Here is a 17,313-nt window from a genome sequence, read left to right as displayed (position 1 = left end):
CAGATCATTATTTCCTGTACATTTATACAGGTTGGTATTTCATTTATACAGTATTGGTATTGCATCTACATGTACATAGATTGACATTTCATGTACATTTATATACATGGGTTATGCATCTACATTTATACAAATTAGTATTTCATGTACATTTATACAAACTGGTATTTTATAAATTTATATAGACTGGTATTTCTTGTACATGTATATAGATTGATATTTCATGTACATGTATACAGACTGGTATTTCATAATGGTGCTGGTAAAATATTGTTATTCTAAATGTCTGTACATACTACCTTTCCTTAGTTTATTAGAGGGCCCCAATGGGGACTAGCTTTTAGTTAATTGTGTTAACCTCTTTAAATAATCTATTATTATTACCTGGTATACAAAGGGTATAAGAGATCGATTTTTCATATTAAAGAAGTAAATCAGAAAAGTGAACCATGTCTCCTGTTTCCTATCTTGTGATTGCTAGCAACAGAATTGTAAGCAAGCAATAACATTCCAAATATATCTTTACAATCCGAAAAACTCACAGTTCTAACTTTTCCCTGCTTCTGATAGTGGTCAATCACTGGTGTAGTGATTTTGTGAAAAGTCTCCAATCTCTTTTTGATAGTTTCTTCATTGTCATCAACACGTCCACTTGTCAGGGCTCTACCCAACAAGCGTTTTGTCATGGCCTGATCTGACACCTCGAAGTACAACACAAACTGGGCTTGAGTTACCTGGAAGATAATACAGGTGAATTAAAATATCAGTCTTATTGATACCGTATTGATATAACTGTAGTAACATGCCTTCCTATTTGAATGCAATATGTGACATGATGTAGTAATTTCCTCTTATAATGTACTTAAACTAATGTCAATTACCATATGTAAGTTGAGTCCATCTGCAAATTGCACAGACCCAGATCTGCTGTCACATAATGCTTGTTAGAAGTAATCAGTAAACAAATAGACTTTGATCTGCCAGCACATTATTTTACACCAGATCAGACTCTGTTGTTTGCAGCTGGACTCGACTTACAAGCAAGTATGCATAGTAGTTCTGCATTATTGTTACTATTCAATATTTTCCCATAATTAATATAGAATGGTCATATTGTAACCAAAATTTGCATGTATTATTGCCAACTATGTGATGTCAGACTTTGTTTATATATCACATAGCTTCTGGAGATGCTGATGGCAGGGTAACTAAAATGGCAATATTTAAAAAATATTTTAGAAAGAAAAAAAAACTTCAATATGGGGCCAGTGTTGGTGATAAAGTACCCATTTCATAAATATGAGAGGACCAGAGATATTGACATAGTCCCCATTTCAATTTCAATTGATTTTTGTGTGGTATAAGTTGATTTTCAACCAAAAAACATAGATGTGCAACATGATGGCAAAAGAATATGTTTAAAACCAGTAATGCATAATTACAGACAGAAATTTTGATGAGTCATCAGCAAAATAAGATAAAGTACTGGTACTGTTACCACCAAGAAACCTTTACAAGCAATGTAACACAATGGTCCCATGTCAGTATGTTACATCGTAAAGCAATGTAATATAACAGTTCCATTTCAGTATGTTACATGATAAAGAAGCATAAATGAGATTGATTCACTAGAAATTTGTGATGGGCAGTTTTTATAAATGTGTAAAACTAAATTTGTATATTTGGTTTGTATTTCAACTATCATAATACCAAATAATGTTTTTTTTCTGTTTTTTTGGGGAGTTTATGATAAATAGGTTACAATTCATGTCAATTTATTGTATAGGTGAGCTGACCTAGAAGCTGCTCTGCCACTGCCAAAACAATAGATATACCCTAATATTTTCATTACAAATTAAATTATCCATGTGTAGTGGACATTGTCAAGTACTTATTTTTAAATTACTCAATGTCAAGTACTTACTGCTAAATTACCCATATTTACTGGACTTCGTCAAGTACTTATTATTAAATTATCCAAATGTACTGGACATTGTCAAGTACTTATTTTTAAATTACCCAATGTCAAGTACTTACTGCTAAATTACCCATATGTACTGGACTTCGTCAAGTACTTATTATTAAATTATCCAAATGTACTGGACATTGTCAAGTACTTATTTTTAAATTACCCAATGTCAAGTACTTACTGCTAAATTACCCATATTTACTGGACTTCGTCAAGTACTTATTATTAAATTATCCAAATGTACTGGACATTGTCAAGTACTTATTTTTAAATTACCCAATGTCAAGTACTTACTGCTAAATTACCCATATGTACTGGACTTCGTCAAGTACTTATTATTAAATTATCCAAATGTACTGGACATTGTCAAGTACTTATTATCAAATTACCCATATGTACTGGACATTGTCAAGTACTTATCATTAAATTATCCAAATGTGCTGGACATTGTCAAGTACTTATCATTAAATTACCCAAATGTACTGGACACTGTCAAGTACTTATTATTAAATTACCCATATGTAGTGGACATTGTCAAGTACTTTTTATTAAATTACCCATATGTACTGGGCAATGTCAAGTACTTATTATTAAATTACCCATATGTACTGGACATTGTCAAGTACTTATCTTTAAATTATCCATACGTACTGGACATTGTCAAGTACTTATCTTTAAATTATCCATATTTACTGGACATTTTCAAGTACTTATTATTAAATTACCCATATGTATTGGACATTGTCAAGTACTTTTTATTAAATTGCCCATATGTTCTGAGCGATGTCAAGTACTTATTGTTAAATTACCCACATGTACTGGACATTGTCAAGTACTTATCATTAAATTACCCATATGTACTGGACATTGTCAAGTACTTAACGAGTGTCATTCATCACACACAGAGAAAATAAATGTATTGTTACATAAAATTGCAGAACATCTTTCATGCTGCAACAGTACATCCAAACAACACATCATGTCATACCATGTATTTATGAACAATGAAACAATATTTCTTTTCAATAATAATACATTCATTTTGGAGGGAAAAAAGTAATTGTGAAATATTTGGGGTACACACTAAACTAATTATGGTACTGTACAAAGAGATCAAATCTGAAAATTACTTCTCCAGTGTGTTAACATATTAATTTGGTTTCTATGAAATCTGAACAGTGGAAAATTAGTTTTGAGTAAAATAAAAAGATATATGTTTCTTTTCTCAAACTTTTAAATTTAGGGGTAAGGACTGCAAGTCAACATTCTTGACCTTCTATAAAAATACAAAAAAATCGAACAAGAATCTATTCCACTAGAAGTCACTCCTGAGAATTTGAACATCTCTGTATCACACTATTGAATTTATACAAAATCAAGATGGAAGCAGTTTTATTACTGTATGTCAGTGAAGGCATTATCCTTGTAGCCCAAAGGCCGATATGACTTGATGGTTTTACCAGATGCCATGCATGTGTATGAGAACAGTGCTTGTTGTTATTGTCAACGATTTTGCTTTGCATCTTGCAACTCAATTTTTCATTGAACCATATGAGGGAACAAATTAAATATTGAGTTTTAGACTGGAGCCCATGGTTACTTGGCCCCTTCATCATCAAACTTTGCTCAGTATTTTAAATTAAAAATTTATTACTCCAATCTTGAAAATATTACTCACAACTAACAAATGCAGCTTTTCGATTGGTCAAAATATTTTCATGTAAGATTTGGAGTTTAGTAAAGTTTTATGATAGAGGGGCCAGATACCAAGATATTCCTTCTAGACCAATCCTCCAACCCACCTGGCTATGGACAGTCACACCTCACAGGGCAAAATGCATGTATCATTAAAGCAGCTGAACATGGTGCATGGAGTCTGTGCATTATATACTTACTGAGTGGAATGACTTGAATCACATTTCTAAACCTTCTATAGTACAAGTCACAAGGGTCATGCATGCGCTTTTACTCATTTTAAATTAAATATAAATTGTTCTTTGATAATTTAACACTAACTTTCTTTAACCAAAGTCTATTCAATCCTGATTATTGAACACTCTGCACATTAACTGTCAACAAGAAACTTCCAGATGAAAATTATCTATCGCTATGGACTTACACAATGGTGGCCATGTAGCAAACTTGGATCAAAATAAGAGCATGTCGACTTGAATCGTCACAAGCAAGGGTAGTACAAATTTGTTTATCAATCTGCATAGCTTTCATTGTGACATCACAGTGCACGACATTCAATCCAGACTGTACTAGATCACACCTTTAGGTTCATTTTGTCCAAAAATGTCTACATACTTTAACATTGTTTTTGCCATATGCACCTCTCAGGGCATCTGAATAATGACCTTCCAAAGGAATATGGATGTTTACAAATCCAAATGAAGTGAATACTTGCCACTTAAAGGTATGTGGAATCAAATTCTAAAACATGATGCCCATTACTGAAATAGTGTTGAATGCCTACATGACTTGTGTGACTTGAACTATAAGACCTGACTTCATTTACTGTACATGACTTTTACTGTAATCTGTAAATCAGAATGTGTCTACAAATTTTGTACACAAGACACAAACCTCCTTCTCAAAGCGAGTTCCCTGATCCAGCTCCCTGGGATATCCATCAATCAGGAACCCCTTGCTGGTGGACACCTTGGCTTCCATTGCTTCCTTGAGAAGCTGTAACACTGTGTCCTAAGACAGAAAATGAAGAATGAAGAATGCATGAAGAAGGTGAAAAAATATGAAACAAACATGACGTGCTGTGTTAATGTTCCTTATGTTTGTTGCTTTAATGAAATTATCAATATGAGCAAAAATATAGCCTATAGTTCACAATCAGGATAAAATAGTGGGCACTGCTCACTTACAAATGTTTCTGGCACACTAGATAATCATCATACATATCAGTACTTTTTATGGTAAAAGTTGGTGAATGCTTAAATTTTAGTCAATCTGAATGCTGTGTTGGAGACTTAAAAGCTGAAATCTAGACACAAGATTTGCTGGTGAAATCCAGACCTGATTTTCTGCTGTTTCTCTCAGCAGTTCGAAAACAATTCAAGAGGAAACATTGACTATGCTCAAAACAATTAAAAAAGAAACAGAAATTACACTCAGAACTATTCAAAAGGAAATAGAAACTACACTCAAAACTATTCAAGAAGAAACAGAGACTACTAAAAACTTTTCAAGAGAAAACACTCTGATGTTGAGAATTCCTTACATTGACTTTGTGATTAATAAAGGATGCAGAATTTTCTGATGTTTAATGAAAATTATCTTTAGTTAATTTAGACTTGTGGACTCTAAGGGATGATGTATGGACCTAAAAAATGTCTTGTTTACTGAGTGTCACAAAGTGTATAGACTTTGCAACTCTCTCTATTTAAGCCAAGAATTGTTCAATTGTGTTTCAGATCATCTCACTAAAAAGGAGACAAAAAGAGCTTCCTTTGGCATGTCTACTAACCAGTGGTACTAGCTCTCCTTTCTCCATGATCTCAGTCAGCTTTTTGCCTCGATCTGACCCTGAGCTGACCTCTGCTCTCAGAAGGTCACCAGTAGATAAGTGTGTAAAACCATACTTCTTCACTATTAAATCACACTGTGTTCCTTTGCCACTACCTGGACCGCCTGTTTAAAAAAAAATATTTTTGTTTTATTATGTCACTTATATCATGTCAATATGAATAAACATAATACTTGATATTATAATATAGCAACGTAAATTCACTTCTTATAGCAACCTTGGATACGGAGCAGCATTGATTGACTAATGAAAAATATGGTTTAAGAGAGATGATGGCAATAGAAACAGGAACGAAGAAGGTCAAACACTGACTGGATGTAAGAGGTATGGAGATGAATTACATATGATCAACCAAAAGACTTTGCTTCCACAACATCTGTGGCTGCCACAAAAAAATCTGACCAGAGGAAATTCAGCTTAATTCATGCAGTCATTGAAATATGACCAAATATGGTACTGTAACAAAAGGTCTTTCCTTTTTATTGCCTTTACCTACATGGAGTTAAAACAAATTATACTTATAAAGCCTGATGGAATACAATAAATATCTTTATAAATTTTCCCTTAGAGTTTCACTGAATTAATATCTGTAAAATAAATTTCTAGAAAAACAGAACTGGGAAGAAATGAGAATATTTATACTCACCACATACAAATATAACCTTTGCATTTCTAAGTGGCGCTGGAAAAAAAGATGAAATTCTATCAAATCTGGATAATTTGCATATACATTAAAAAACGGCAATTAAGGAAAATAAATGCACACTGACCTCTAGTATTTTAATGGATGATAAGAACATATAGGTAAGCAAAAGAAAATGTTTAAAACATAAACTTGATTCTTCTGATGCTAATTTTGTTAGGTGATAATTCAAACTATTTATTTCCATGCTTCTGCCTTCTTACTTTCAATCCTTTTATAATCAACAATCTTTGTATAATATGCTGTTACATTTCATTGCAAAGTGTAAATATAGAAACATTTTAACAATTTTATCAAATTTTTTTTACTGTCAAGGTACTGGACCACTAATTATTTTACAGTCTGAGAACCATTCTACTGGTGGGTGAATACAAATCAGAGTTGTAAATATGCTGAGATGCACCCACTGACTATCAAATGGATTTCTCTAAGGATTATGTTATTAGGTGCAGACCAGGTCATCCCTATTTTTAGCAGCATGAGGCTAAATAAATGCTGCAAAACAAGCTATTCAAGGCTGAAACAAATTTCTCTAAATCTTAATGAATGGAGGTAGGTGTGAGTTGTATTCCAAGCTAATGGAGAACTTATTTTTTAATTTTTTATATATTAACATTAAGTTATATAAGAAATGAATTAGTGGTCTGATCCCTCAATAAGCACATACAAAATAAGAGTCTATGACCTCTAGTGATTTGAAAATAAGTGTGAATTTATACTATCCAAATCATACAGTATTAACATAATATGGATTTCAGCACTGTCTAACTTTAATAAGAGACTGACATATTAGGAATATATCTTAAATTTTCATGTATTCTCCTCAGAACACCACTAAATCTTTTGTTTATAAAATGTATATGTCAAAAGTTTCAAATAAATGGGGGCACTTTTTTATGTCCAAACTTCTATCCATAGAATAATCACTATCTGCATATTTAAACAATTATTTTCTCTCCATCTGAATTTGCTAAAAATCTAACTTATTGATGGAAAAATAAATGACCATACATGTAATCTTGAAAAAAATTATTATTCTTATAAATCTCGAGCAAAGAAATGTAAATAATGTAAAAAAAATCTTCATAACAGATATAAATAATTCTGCTGGGAAAACAGCACTGTGAATATAATTTAGCTACCTGACAACATGAACTAATATCTAGTAATGCTCTCTCAACAAGTCCCTGAATATATACAAAATACTCAAGGCAATACTGGGACACAAAAAATAAGATCATGTAAAAATTATAGTAAAGCATTTTTTTACCAGGTGGAAAAATGGGATCAAAGATCTTCATCACTTCTTGAAACACCTCATCTGGCCCTGCCTCTGCACTCACTTTTTTCACTTTTCCTTGCTTTTCATAGTAATCTATTACTGGTGTTGTAATATTGTGGAATGTGACCAGGCGTTTCTTGATGGTTTCCTCATTGTCATCTACGCGGCCACTGGACAGAGCACGACCAAGCAATCTCTTTGTCATAGTCTCATCTGAGACTTCAAAGTACAGGACAAACTGACACTTCGTGACCTGAATGAAGACAAAGGTCAATATCATTACAGTTTATGATTTTGTCATCAAAGTTTACTTATTATGTAGGTACTATTTTCAAAATTCATGAAGAATAACATCATCAGGATAATTTTATCTCCATTATCATTTCCAACATCATTATTATCATCATTTGTAATGCCCTGCATCCCTCCTCCTCCTCCTCCTAACCAATGCTCAAAAATTTTCAGTTGGCACATTGATATGCTGGGCAAGTGATCTGAGCTTTTTCTAGTCCTGTATCAATGTACATAATGCTGGATTTGCTTAAAGTGCATTTGAATGAGCATCTTGTAAAAATGACTTCCCTTTCTTAATAAAAAAAATACAAGTGGACAAGTGGAATTTTCTAGTCCTGCTAGCTTTATTTTGACCTACTGTCACTGTCAGCATCATGGGCTAAATCTAGCTCTGACAAAGATCCCTCAACCCCTTTGCAACGTCAAAAACGACATTTTAATTTTTTTTAATTTATTAGAAAATGTTTGGTCTTAAACTACTTGATATTAATATAATAAGTCGAAGAAAGTAAAACTTAGAGTACATACCTCATTTTCAAATCTCTTTCCCTGTTCCAGTTCCCGAGGGTAGCCATCAATGAGGAAGCCCTTGCTGGTACTAAGTTTGGCTGTCATGGCTTCTTTAAGGAGCTGTAAAACTGTGTCCTGAATAGTAAAACAAATATCCTAGGAAGGTAATAATGAAAGACATTTCTTTTTGCATTCAGATATTAAAGAATATAGTCAGTGTAAGGCTACCAGTTGATTTTTTTTAACAGAATATTTATTTATTTCATTAATATTTTAGCTAAAGAGTAGAAACTGACTAATAAAGTAAATGAGAAAAATTACCTTAACCTTCAACTTTCAAATTACCTTAACCTTCAACCTTCAAATCACAAGATCAAAGACAATTTTTCATCCCTCCCTCTCCCTGATCCCTTTCCCAAAGTGTATAAAAAGCCAATGGAACAATTTCAAATTCATTTTAATATCAAAATAGAATAATATTGTGCCATGGAAACCATATCAATATGGATGAACAGAGACTGAAACAGACAAATGGCAAAACAGTGTTGAAATGTATAGTATTATAGTCCTGTAACTAATGATTGGTGCAGCCTTGAATGCATTGTATTTTCTACTAATGATGTGTTCAAACATAATCCAGTACAGATCTAATCAAATCAAATCATCTTCAGAAAACTGCACATCTCATACCAGTGGAACAAGTTCTCCTTTCTCCATGATCTCTGAGAGATGCTTGCCCCTGTCAGATCCTGAAGCAACCTCTGCACGGAGAAGGTCCCCTGTGGACAGATGAGTAAAGCCATATCGTTGAACAATCTTCTCACACTGTGTCCCTTTACCACTCCCAGGACCACCTATAAGATAAAGTATGAAGATAGCCAAAAACTATTTGGACAATGCACTGAAGCCTGCATATAAAGTTCATAAAAAATAGGACATATGTCTTTCTATAAAGGTTCTTAATATTTCATTTATCAATCGCCATGCCAATACCAAAGACGTTGATAGCAAAAATTTAAGAATCCTCAATCCAAGTTTGACAGTAGTCTTCATCAACTAATGAGATCTCTGACATCAGATCTGATAGACAAGGATATGAGGTCATGTTCTGCTCACCTTTCAATTTCACCAATCACAACCAATCAAACTACAGTTTTCACATTCATAAAAAATGTCATTCAGAACATAACATTCCTAACAATACTCTCCCTAACATGAAATGCAACACTTTTTCTGATAGGTTCATAAAAATAAGTGGATCAGGGTTTATTAAAATCACAAGAACATAAACCTTTATTTGCACCTGTCAGATCAACTTCAATAAGTAGATCTCAATTTTAATTAGACTGACAGGAGTCCCTTCTAAAATGAGAACCGTATGGGATTTTCATTGATTATGGTAACAGAAGTCCTTTTTGCAAGTTACAACTGTATTGGAATTTTCATCATGATTTTGATGATGAAGTCTCTTCTACAAATGAAAACTGTACATGAACTTTCATTATGACATGGTGACAGAAGTCCCTTCTAAAAATGAAATATGTATGGGGACTTTCATTCTGACTTGTTTACATAAGTCTCTTCCACAAATGACAACTATATGGGGATTTTCTTTAGGGTTCTGGCAATGCTTGTGTATGAACAAGTGCCCTTTGAAAGTTGCCTGTTAATGCAGGTCACAATATTGGTATGGTCTTGCAACAGAAGTGCACTGAATTAAAACCACTTGATTTTAATTCCTTTCTTAAGAGATCATCACAAACAATTGTGTATGAAACAACCCATTTCTTGGGAATTGTATATTACAATGGCTTTCTCATCCAAATCCTGCAAAACACAAAAAAAAGCTTTCAAACAGAGACCTAAAGACAGTACCAAAGAACACCATTTTTATCAACATGAATGAATAATCTCAATGCTGTCAGATGGGAAGGGTAACACAGGGGCCAAGAAATGTGCAGGAAAGACTTGTCTATCTGATACCTGTTCAAATTTATTCTCATTTGTCTATCTGTCTGTCCCATGGGGTTTGGACAGATGAGGTTCTATAGAAAGGCTTAAATAAAACATATGATTGGCTAATTCTAAGTACTTTGGATCTGATAAAATTTCTTCATCACCCTACCCATTCTTCAAACATCAGGATTTATATTTTATTTAGAAATTTATCCTTGTGCAAAATACAAACTGTAGAGTTGAACCTAATGAAATCCTAGTTTTCCTTATAGATACAACAAGACTCCTCTCAAAAAAACTAAAAATTGTATCACACTGTACCTGTATTTTATAGAAAACTGCATCGTATGATTTCATCTTATCACTACCTTACAACTTTAAATTGTATTGCTTATTATTCTTCAACTGACAATGAATTTATCCTAAAACAAGCCCAAATTTACATTTATCATAAAATAAACCCAAATGTATACTCATCGAAAATGAACCCAAATTTATATTCACCATAAAATAAACCCAAATGTATACTCATCGAAAACAAACCCAAATTTACATTCATCATAAAATAAACTCAAATGTATACTCATCAAAAACCCAAATTTACATTCATCGTAAAATAAACCCAAATGTACATTCACCATAAAACAAACCCAAATTTATTCAGGAGACTTTTACATTTTTTCTTCTCCTTTTTTGTATTCTTCTTTGATTTCTTTCTAAACTAATATTCAGTGCTGAGATCATTCCTGTGTTTTTATTTTCATCGTTACATTCTTGACTTGCATATTATTGTGTCTACAATAAGAATTTATGGGGGAGAGGCCACCTTGATATGTAGTGAAAACGTGTGAGCCATTCCTATTTCTCTTTTGTACTTAAAAGCCAAATTAAAAGCCAAATGATAGGTCACTGATCTGAAATACACAGAGACCAGATTAGACAGATTAAATGAATTTGTTTTTAAAAGATTAAAAAGGGGACAATTCACTTTTGGTCATTTATTGTTTACTTATCACTTGAATATAGTAATAGTCTGATCTTGTGGATTTCTATAGCATCAATTAGAGATGTGATGTGGTGTGGGTAGTGAAACACAGCCAAGTAATCCAGATGAGACGGGTATAAGGGCTGACAGCTTTAAAGTTAGTGAGACTTTAGGGTCAATCTGATAGAACACTAGTACATGTAGTTACACAATGTTTAACATGTACATCATTTATCTTGCACTTCCCCCACCTTCAATACCAGTTGATTTTGGGTCTTTAGGACTCACAATACTAATGGTAACTGTGAAATGGTACAGAATGGGTAATAATAAAATAGAATATACTGGTATACAGGTTTGGTGGTCCACAATTAGTTAATAATGAAAAGTAAAATTTTTGCAAAAATATCTTTTGAGGGCTTAGCCTATATGTAACTGAACAAAAAAAATACAGACAAAATAATACTGAGGCAATTTTAGCATTTTTACAGACTTAGAACCATTCAGTAATGAAAGTAGCACCTGATTCATCAAGCACAGAATGGATTATACAAGTTTCATGCGCATATGGATCAAAAAAGTACTGTTGGTCATATGCTGTTCTACACACACAAGCATGCCCAAAGAATGGGAAATATATGTTTGATCATGTGCATTCAGAAATGTTTGGGTAATTAATTTCGAATATCATGATGGTTCCATAAGTTTACAAGGGGAGTTAAATTGGTACTCTGAGTCCTTTACGCACTTTCTCAGTAAATAAAGAAAGTAGTACATGGTGTTATTACTAAATATTCCCTAATAGTTTCCTTGTTAAATTATGAACAGCTGAGCAAAAGAATTTGTGTATGTGAGTGTGCAAGGATTAGTATATATGTATATGTACCTGTGTGTGAGTGTGTGTGTGTGTGAACTTACCAACAATACATACTACTTTTGCACCCTTCAATCCAGAGGGCTCTGAAAATTGAAGACAAAATATATATATATATATATATATATATATATATATATATATATATATATATATATATATATATATATATATATATATTACTTTTCAGTAAGGTTTAGGGATTAAGTCTGAAATTTCAAATATCAAATAAAAGTACAGGCAACATTCTGGAGAAACAGAATATCCAACTGCTCAAAGTTTAGATTTCCATGCAAAGGTACAAAAAAGATTAGATTTCATATTTTATTGTTTTTATTTTGATAAATCTTGGCAAGGATTGTAAAATCAGACTTCACCTGCTCAGCCAGACAGCTATGTAAAAAAAAAAATTATTTATCTCCAGTAGCTCATTTCTTATTGGCGTAAGTAAAAAAAAAAAAAAATGCAGTACCCTACAATGTTAATATTTGCAAACTCAAATGACAATCCATTTTGTCTTTACTGGAGTCAAAGTCTGGTTTAAAAACAAAAGCTATCATGAGAAAACAAACTGAGATGGATGGGCAAACTAATAAGTCAAACTGATTTCAATGTATTAGGTCAGAGGTGGGCAAACTTTCCAGTGCAAGTGCACAAATTTACACCTTGTCGCGGGCCTCATAGTTCATTAAGTAAAATAATTAATATTTGAAATAGCAAACACAAAAGGTTTTTATAAATAACATCTAATTAATTTTCAGTTGTTAATATGTTGTTAATAAATGAAAATTTAAACTTATACTTCAAAAGAAGCACATTTATTTGATGAACAGAATAACATAAACAGAGTCAGTGCGAATGATGACTTGTTCCTAGGCCGCATGAAAACCCTTGGCAGGCTGCATGAAAGCCCTTGGCAGGCCGCACGCGGACCGCGGGCCATAGTTTGCCCACGCCTGTATTAGGTCATTCAAAAGACATCAAGCATAAACAGAATTCATGACATATAGACAGATGTAAAACAGAATTCATGACATATAGACAGATGTATAGGCAGATGAACTAATATCAGCAACAGATATGACACGTTTGCAGAACATGGTGGAGCAGTAAGACTTAATTACCTTACAGCATTAGTGCATATATCATTATGATTCATACTGCATTTGTAATTAATCTAATTAAATCTTATATCAAAAATATGATTAACAATAAGTAGCGTTTATTCAACTTGCCTTAGTAACTACTGTTATGAAACAATTGACCAGAACAACCTCTCTCATATTCATATTTAAAAAGATATAATTCATTATATGGAATAATTTATAAGCTTTGTATAATACTTCTTCATGATTGTGATTGTGGAAAATATGCTTAATATATCTGAAGTGCAATAGAAACAAATGGTGGTTATATGTTTTTAAAAGAGATGTATAGATACAACAATGACTTCCACTTACTGATATGTACATGGGGATGGGGTGTACTGTTATTTTACCCTTTTTACCATAGGAGATTTATCCTCTTTTAACATCTGCATAAATATTTAATTTTGACATCATTTTGATATCCAGCCTTAAAATTTCCAACTCTAATATGAAAGTCACTATTTTTTTGGATAAAGGTGCCCCCAAAGTAGGTCAGGGTCAGTAAAATAGATCCATTTAGTGGGATACAGATCGCCCTCAAAGTAAGTCAGGATCAGTAAAATATACCCATTTAGTGGGATACAAATTGCCCTCAAGGTAAGTCAGGATCAGTAAAATATACCATTTAGTGGGATACAAATGGCCCTCAAAGTAAGTCAGGGTCAGTAAAATATACCCATTTAGTGGGAAACAAATTGCCCTCAAAGTAAGTCAGGGTCAGTAAAATATACCCATTTAGTGGGAAACAAATTGCCCTCAAAGTAAGTCAGGGTCAGTAAAAATATACCCATTTAGTGGGATAAAAATTGCCCTCAAAGTAAGTCAGGGTCAGTAAAAATATACCCATTTAGTGGAATAAAAACTGCCCTCAAAGTAAGTCAGGGTCAGCAAAGTATGCTAAATTTGGCAAAATTTAAAACAGTAAGAGTTTTAGTTGATACATACTTCATCTGAGAACCAAGGACAGTAAGAGTTTTAGTTGGTACATACTTCATCTGGGAACCAAGGACAATAAGAGTTTTAGTTAGTATTTACTTCATCTGAGAACCAAGGACAGTAAGAGTTTTAGTTGGTACATACTTCATCTGAGAACCAAGGACAGTAAGAGTTTTAGTTGGTACATACTTCATCTGAGAACCAAGGACAGTAAGAGTTTTAGTTTGTATTTACTCCATCTGAGAACCAAGGACAGTAAGAGTTTTAGTTGGCACATACTTCATCTGAGAACCAACGACAGTAAGAGTTTTAGTTGGTATGTACTCCATCTGAGAACAAATGACAGTAAGAGTTTTAGTTGGTACATACTTCATCTGAGAACCAAGGACAGTAAGAGTTTTAGTTGGTACATACTTCATCTGAGAACCAAGGACAGTAAGAGGTTTAGTTGGTATGTACTCCATCTGAGAACTAAGGACAATAAAAGGAAAATAAGAGTTTTAGTTAGTATGTACTCCATCTGAGAACTAAAGACAGTAAGAGTTTTAGTAGTACTCCATCTGAGAACCAAGGACAATATGAGTTTTAGTTAATATGTACTTCATCTGAGAACCAAGGACAGTAAGAGTTTTAGTTAGTATGTACTTCATCTGAGAACCAAGGACAATATGAGTTTTAGTTCATATGTACTTCATCTGAGAACCAAGGACAGTAAGTGTTTTAGTTAGTATTTACTTCATCTGAGAACCAAGGACAGTAAGAGTTTTAGTTAGTATGTACTCCATCTGAGAACCAAGGACATTGAGGGGGAGGGCATTTGAAGTATTGACCAAAAATAGACAAAATGTATTTTTGCCCATTCCTCCTACCATGTACATTCAGTTAGAATTCTCATGTGCAATATTATTATTAGGGGGGTGTTAACACTTACTCTGTGAAAAAAATATATTTTAGTCCATTGGAGATATATGCATGATATGCCTCATATGACTTTGGTTTGAATGAATCACCACCTAATCCTTGAAAGACTAAAATTTCGCTGACTGTAGGGGCTTTCTAATAATTTAACAATACAGCCTTTTCTACATTTTGGTCAAATATTTTAGCTGACTCTGACCTACTTTTAGACTATTTGTAACTTGGTATATATGAAAGATTTATAACATTTGTTTTAAGTTTAAATTTCTTCCTACAAATCTTTAAAACTATATATCTGTATGCTTATAGAAAAAAATCACCGATAACACATGCTAAAATGGTCCTTAAGATATCTTCTCATTCCTCAAAGACTGCACATTCAAATAAATGTATATTGTTTATTATTTGTAAGAAAGCAAAGAGCCTTTGATCAGTTTTCTTTATAAACAACCCATATTTGAAACAACAATCAAAACTAGCTGAAAAATTAACACAACAGATATGGAAAATTTTGAAAAATAATAAACATAATTCTTAAACATTAAATTAACAAAAAATATTAAAAAATTGGATTTTTACCAGTGTCTTTAATGGAAGAGTATCCTAAAACACAGAAGGCAATAATGTCATTTAAGAGACATATGCAATGCTCTTTAGGTACAGGTAGTAAGTACAATCACTGTTGATTTCACATGTTCAGATCAATGTACAAAAGCCAAGTAACCCTTCATTTTCTGTTATGCTGATGTTATTCAGCTTTCACCTTCCCATCTCCAAATCAGCATGCTCTTTCATGCCCAGTTAGTGGTAATTACACTGTGTAACTACTGGAATGTAATCAAGGTACCCCATATCAGTTAGATTTTATTATGCTGAGTAACTACTGTAATGTAACTGACCTACCCTTTCATTTGGAGTTAATTATGCTGAGTAACTACATTAATGTAATCTAGCTACCCCAATTAGTTTGAGTTAATTATACTGTGTAACTACCTTAATGTAATCTAGCTACCCCCATCAGTTGAGTTAATTATACTGAGTAACTACTGTAATGTAATCTTGGTGCCCTTATCAGTTACAGTTAATTATGCTGTGTAAATACTTTAATGAAATCTTGGTGCCCCTATCTGAGTTAATTATGCTGTGTAACTTCCTTAACATAATCTCTGTATTCCAAATCAGCTCAAGTTAATTATTGTGAGTAACTACCTTAATGTAATCTAGCTACTCCTATCAGTTAGAGTTAATTATGCTGTGTAACATCCTTAACATAATCTAGGTATTCCAATCAGTTAGAGTTAATTATGCTGAGTAAATATCTTAATGTAATCTTGGTACCCCATATCAGTTAGACTCATTTATGCAGTGTAACTTCCTTAATGTAATCTAGCTACCCCATCAATTACAGTTAATTATATTGTGTAAATATTAATGTAATCTAGCTACCCCTCTCAATTACAGTTAATTATATTGTGTAAATACATTCATATAATCTAGCTACCCCTCTTAATTACAGTTAATTATATTGTGTAAATACATTCATGTAATCTAGCTACCCCATCAATTACAGTTAATTATACTGTGTAAATACCTTAATGTAATCTAGCTACCCCATCAATTACAGTTAATTATACTGTGTAAATACATTCATGTAATCTAGCTACCCCTCTCAATTACAGTTAATTATATTGTGTAAATACATTCATGTAATCTAGCTACCCCTCTCAATTACAGTTAATTATATTGTGTAAATACATTCATGTAATCTAGCTACCCCTCTCAATTACAGTTAATTATATTGTGTAAATACATTCATGTAATCTAGCTACCCCATCAATTACAGTTAATTATACTGTGTAAATACCTTTATGTAATCTAGCTACCTCAAACAGTTAGAATTATTATGCTGTGTAACTACCTTAATGTAATATAGCTACCCCTATCATTCAGAGATAATTATGCTCAGTAACTACCTTAATGTAATCTGGCTACCCCTATTACTTATAGTGTATTATGCTGAGTAACTACCTTAATGTTATCTCTATACCCCTATCAATTAGAGCTAATTATCCTGAGAAACCACCTTAATGTAATCTAGCTACCCCTATCAGATAGTTAATTATACTTGTAACTACTTTAATGCAATCTAGCTACCCTTATCATTCAGAGTTCATTAGGCTGAGTAACTACCTTA

The 17,313-nt window shown here is 32.7% G+C and overlaps 1 protein-coding gene across 9 annotated transcripts in view; it reads right to left on the bottom strand.

Moving 5' to 3' along the window:
• LOC149780225 (uncharacterized) overlaps positions 1–17,313 on the bottom strand; it is a 120,665-nt gene that overhangs the window by 22,122 nt on the left and 81,230 nt on the right. For all 9 annotated transcript variants that reach the window (XM_089936987.1, XM_089936988.1, XM_089936986.1 and 6 more), the window contains 8 exons: positions 12,162–12,203; positions 8,993–9,156; positions 8,321–8,437; positions 7,487–7,751; positions 6,160–6,195; positions 5,454–5,617; positions 4,559–4,675; positions 543–734 (listed from right to left, as the gene is read on the bottom strand). In XM_089936987.1, the coding sequence (XP_089793113.1) occupies positions 543–734; positions 4,559–4,675; positions 5,454–5,617; positions 6,160–6,195; positions 7,487–7,751; positions 8,321–8,437; positions 8,993–9,156; positions 12,162–12,203 (1,097 nt within the window). The remainder of the gene's footprint in view (positions 1–542; positions 735–4,558; positions 4,676–5,453; positions 5,618–6,159; positions 6,196–7,486; positions 7,752–8,320; positions 8,438–8,992; positions 9,157–12,161; positions 12,204–17,313) is intronic.

The sequence above is a fragment of the Sinohyriopsis cumingii genome, chromosome 16, assembly GCF_028554795.1.
Source record: "Sinohyriopsis cumingii isolate HCF-2022 chromosome 16, ASM2855479v2, whole genome shotgun sequence".
Taxonomy (NCBI): domain Eukaryota; kingdom Metazoa; phylum Mollusca; class Bivalvia; order Unionida; family Unionidae; genus Sinohyriopsis; species Sinohyriopsis cumingii.
This window is presented reverse-complemented; position numbering and strand designations above follow the sequence as displayed.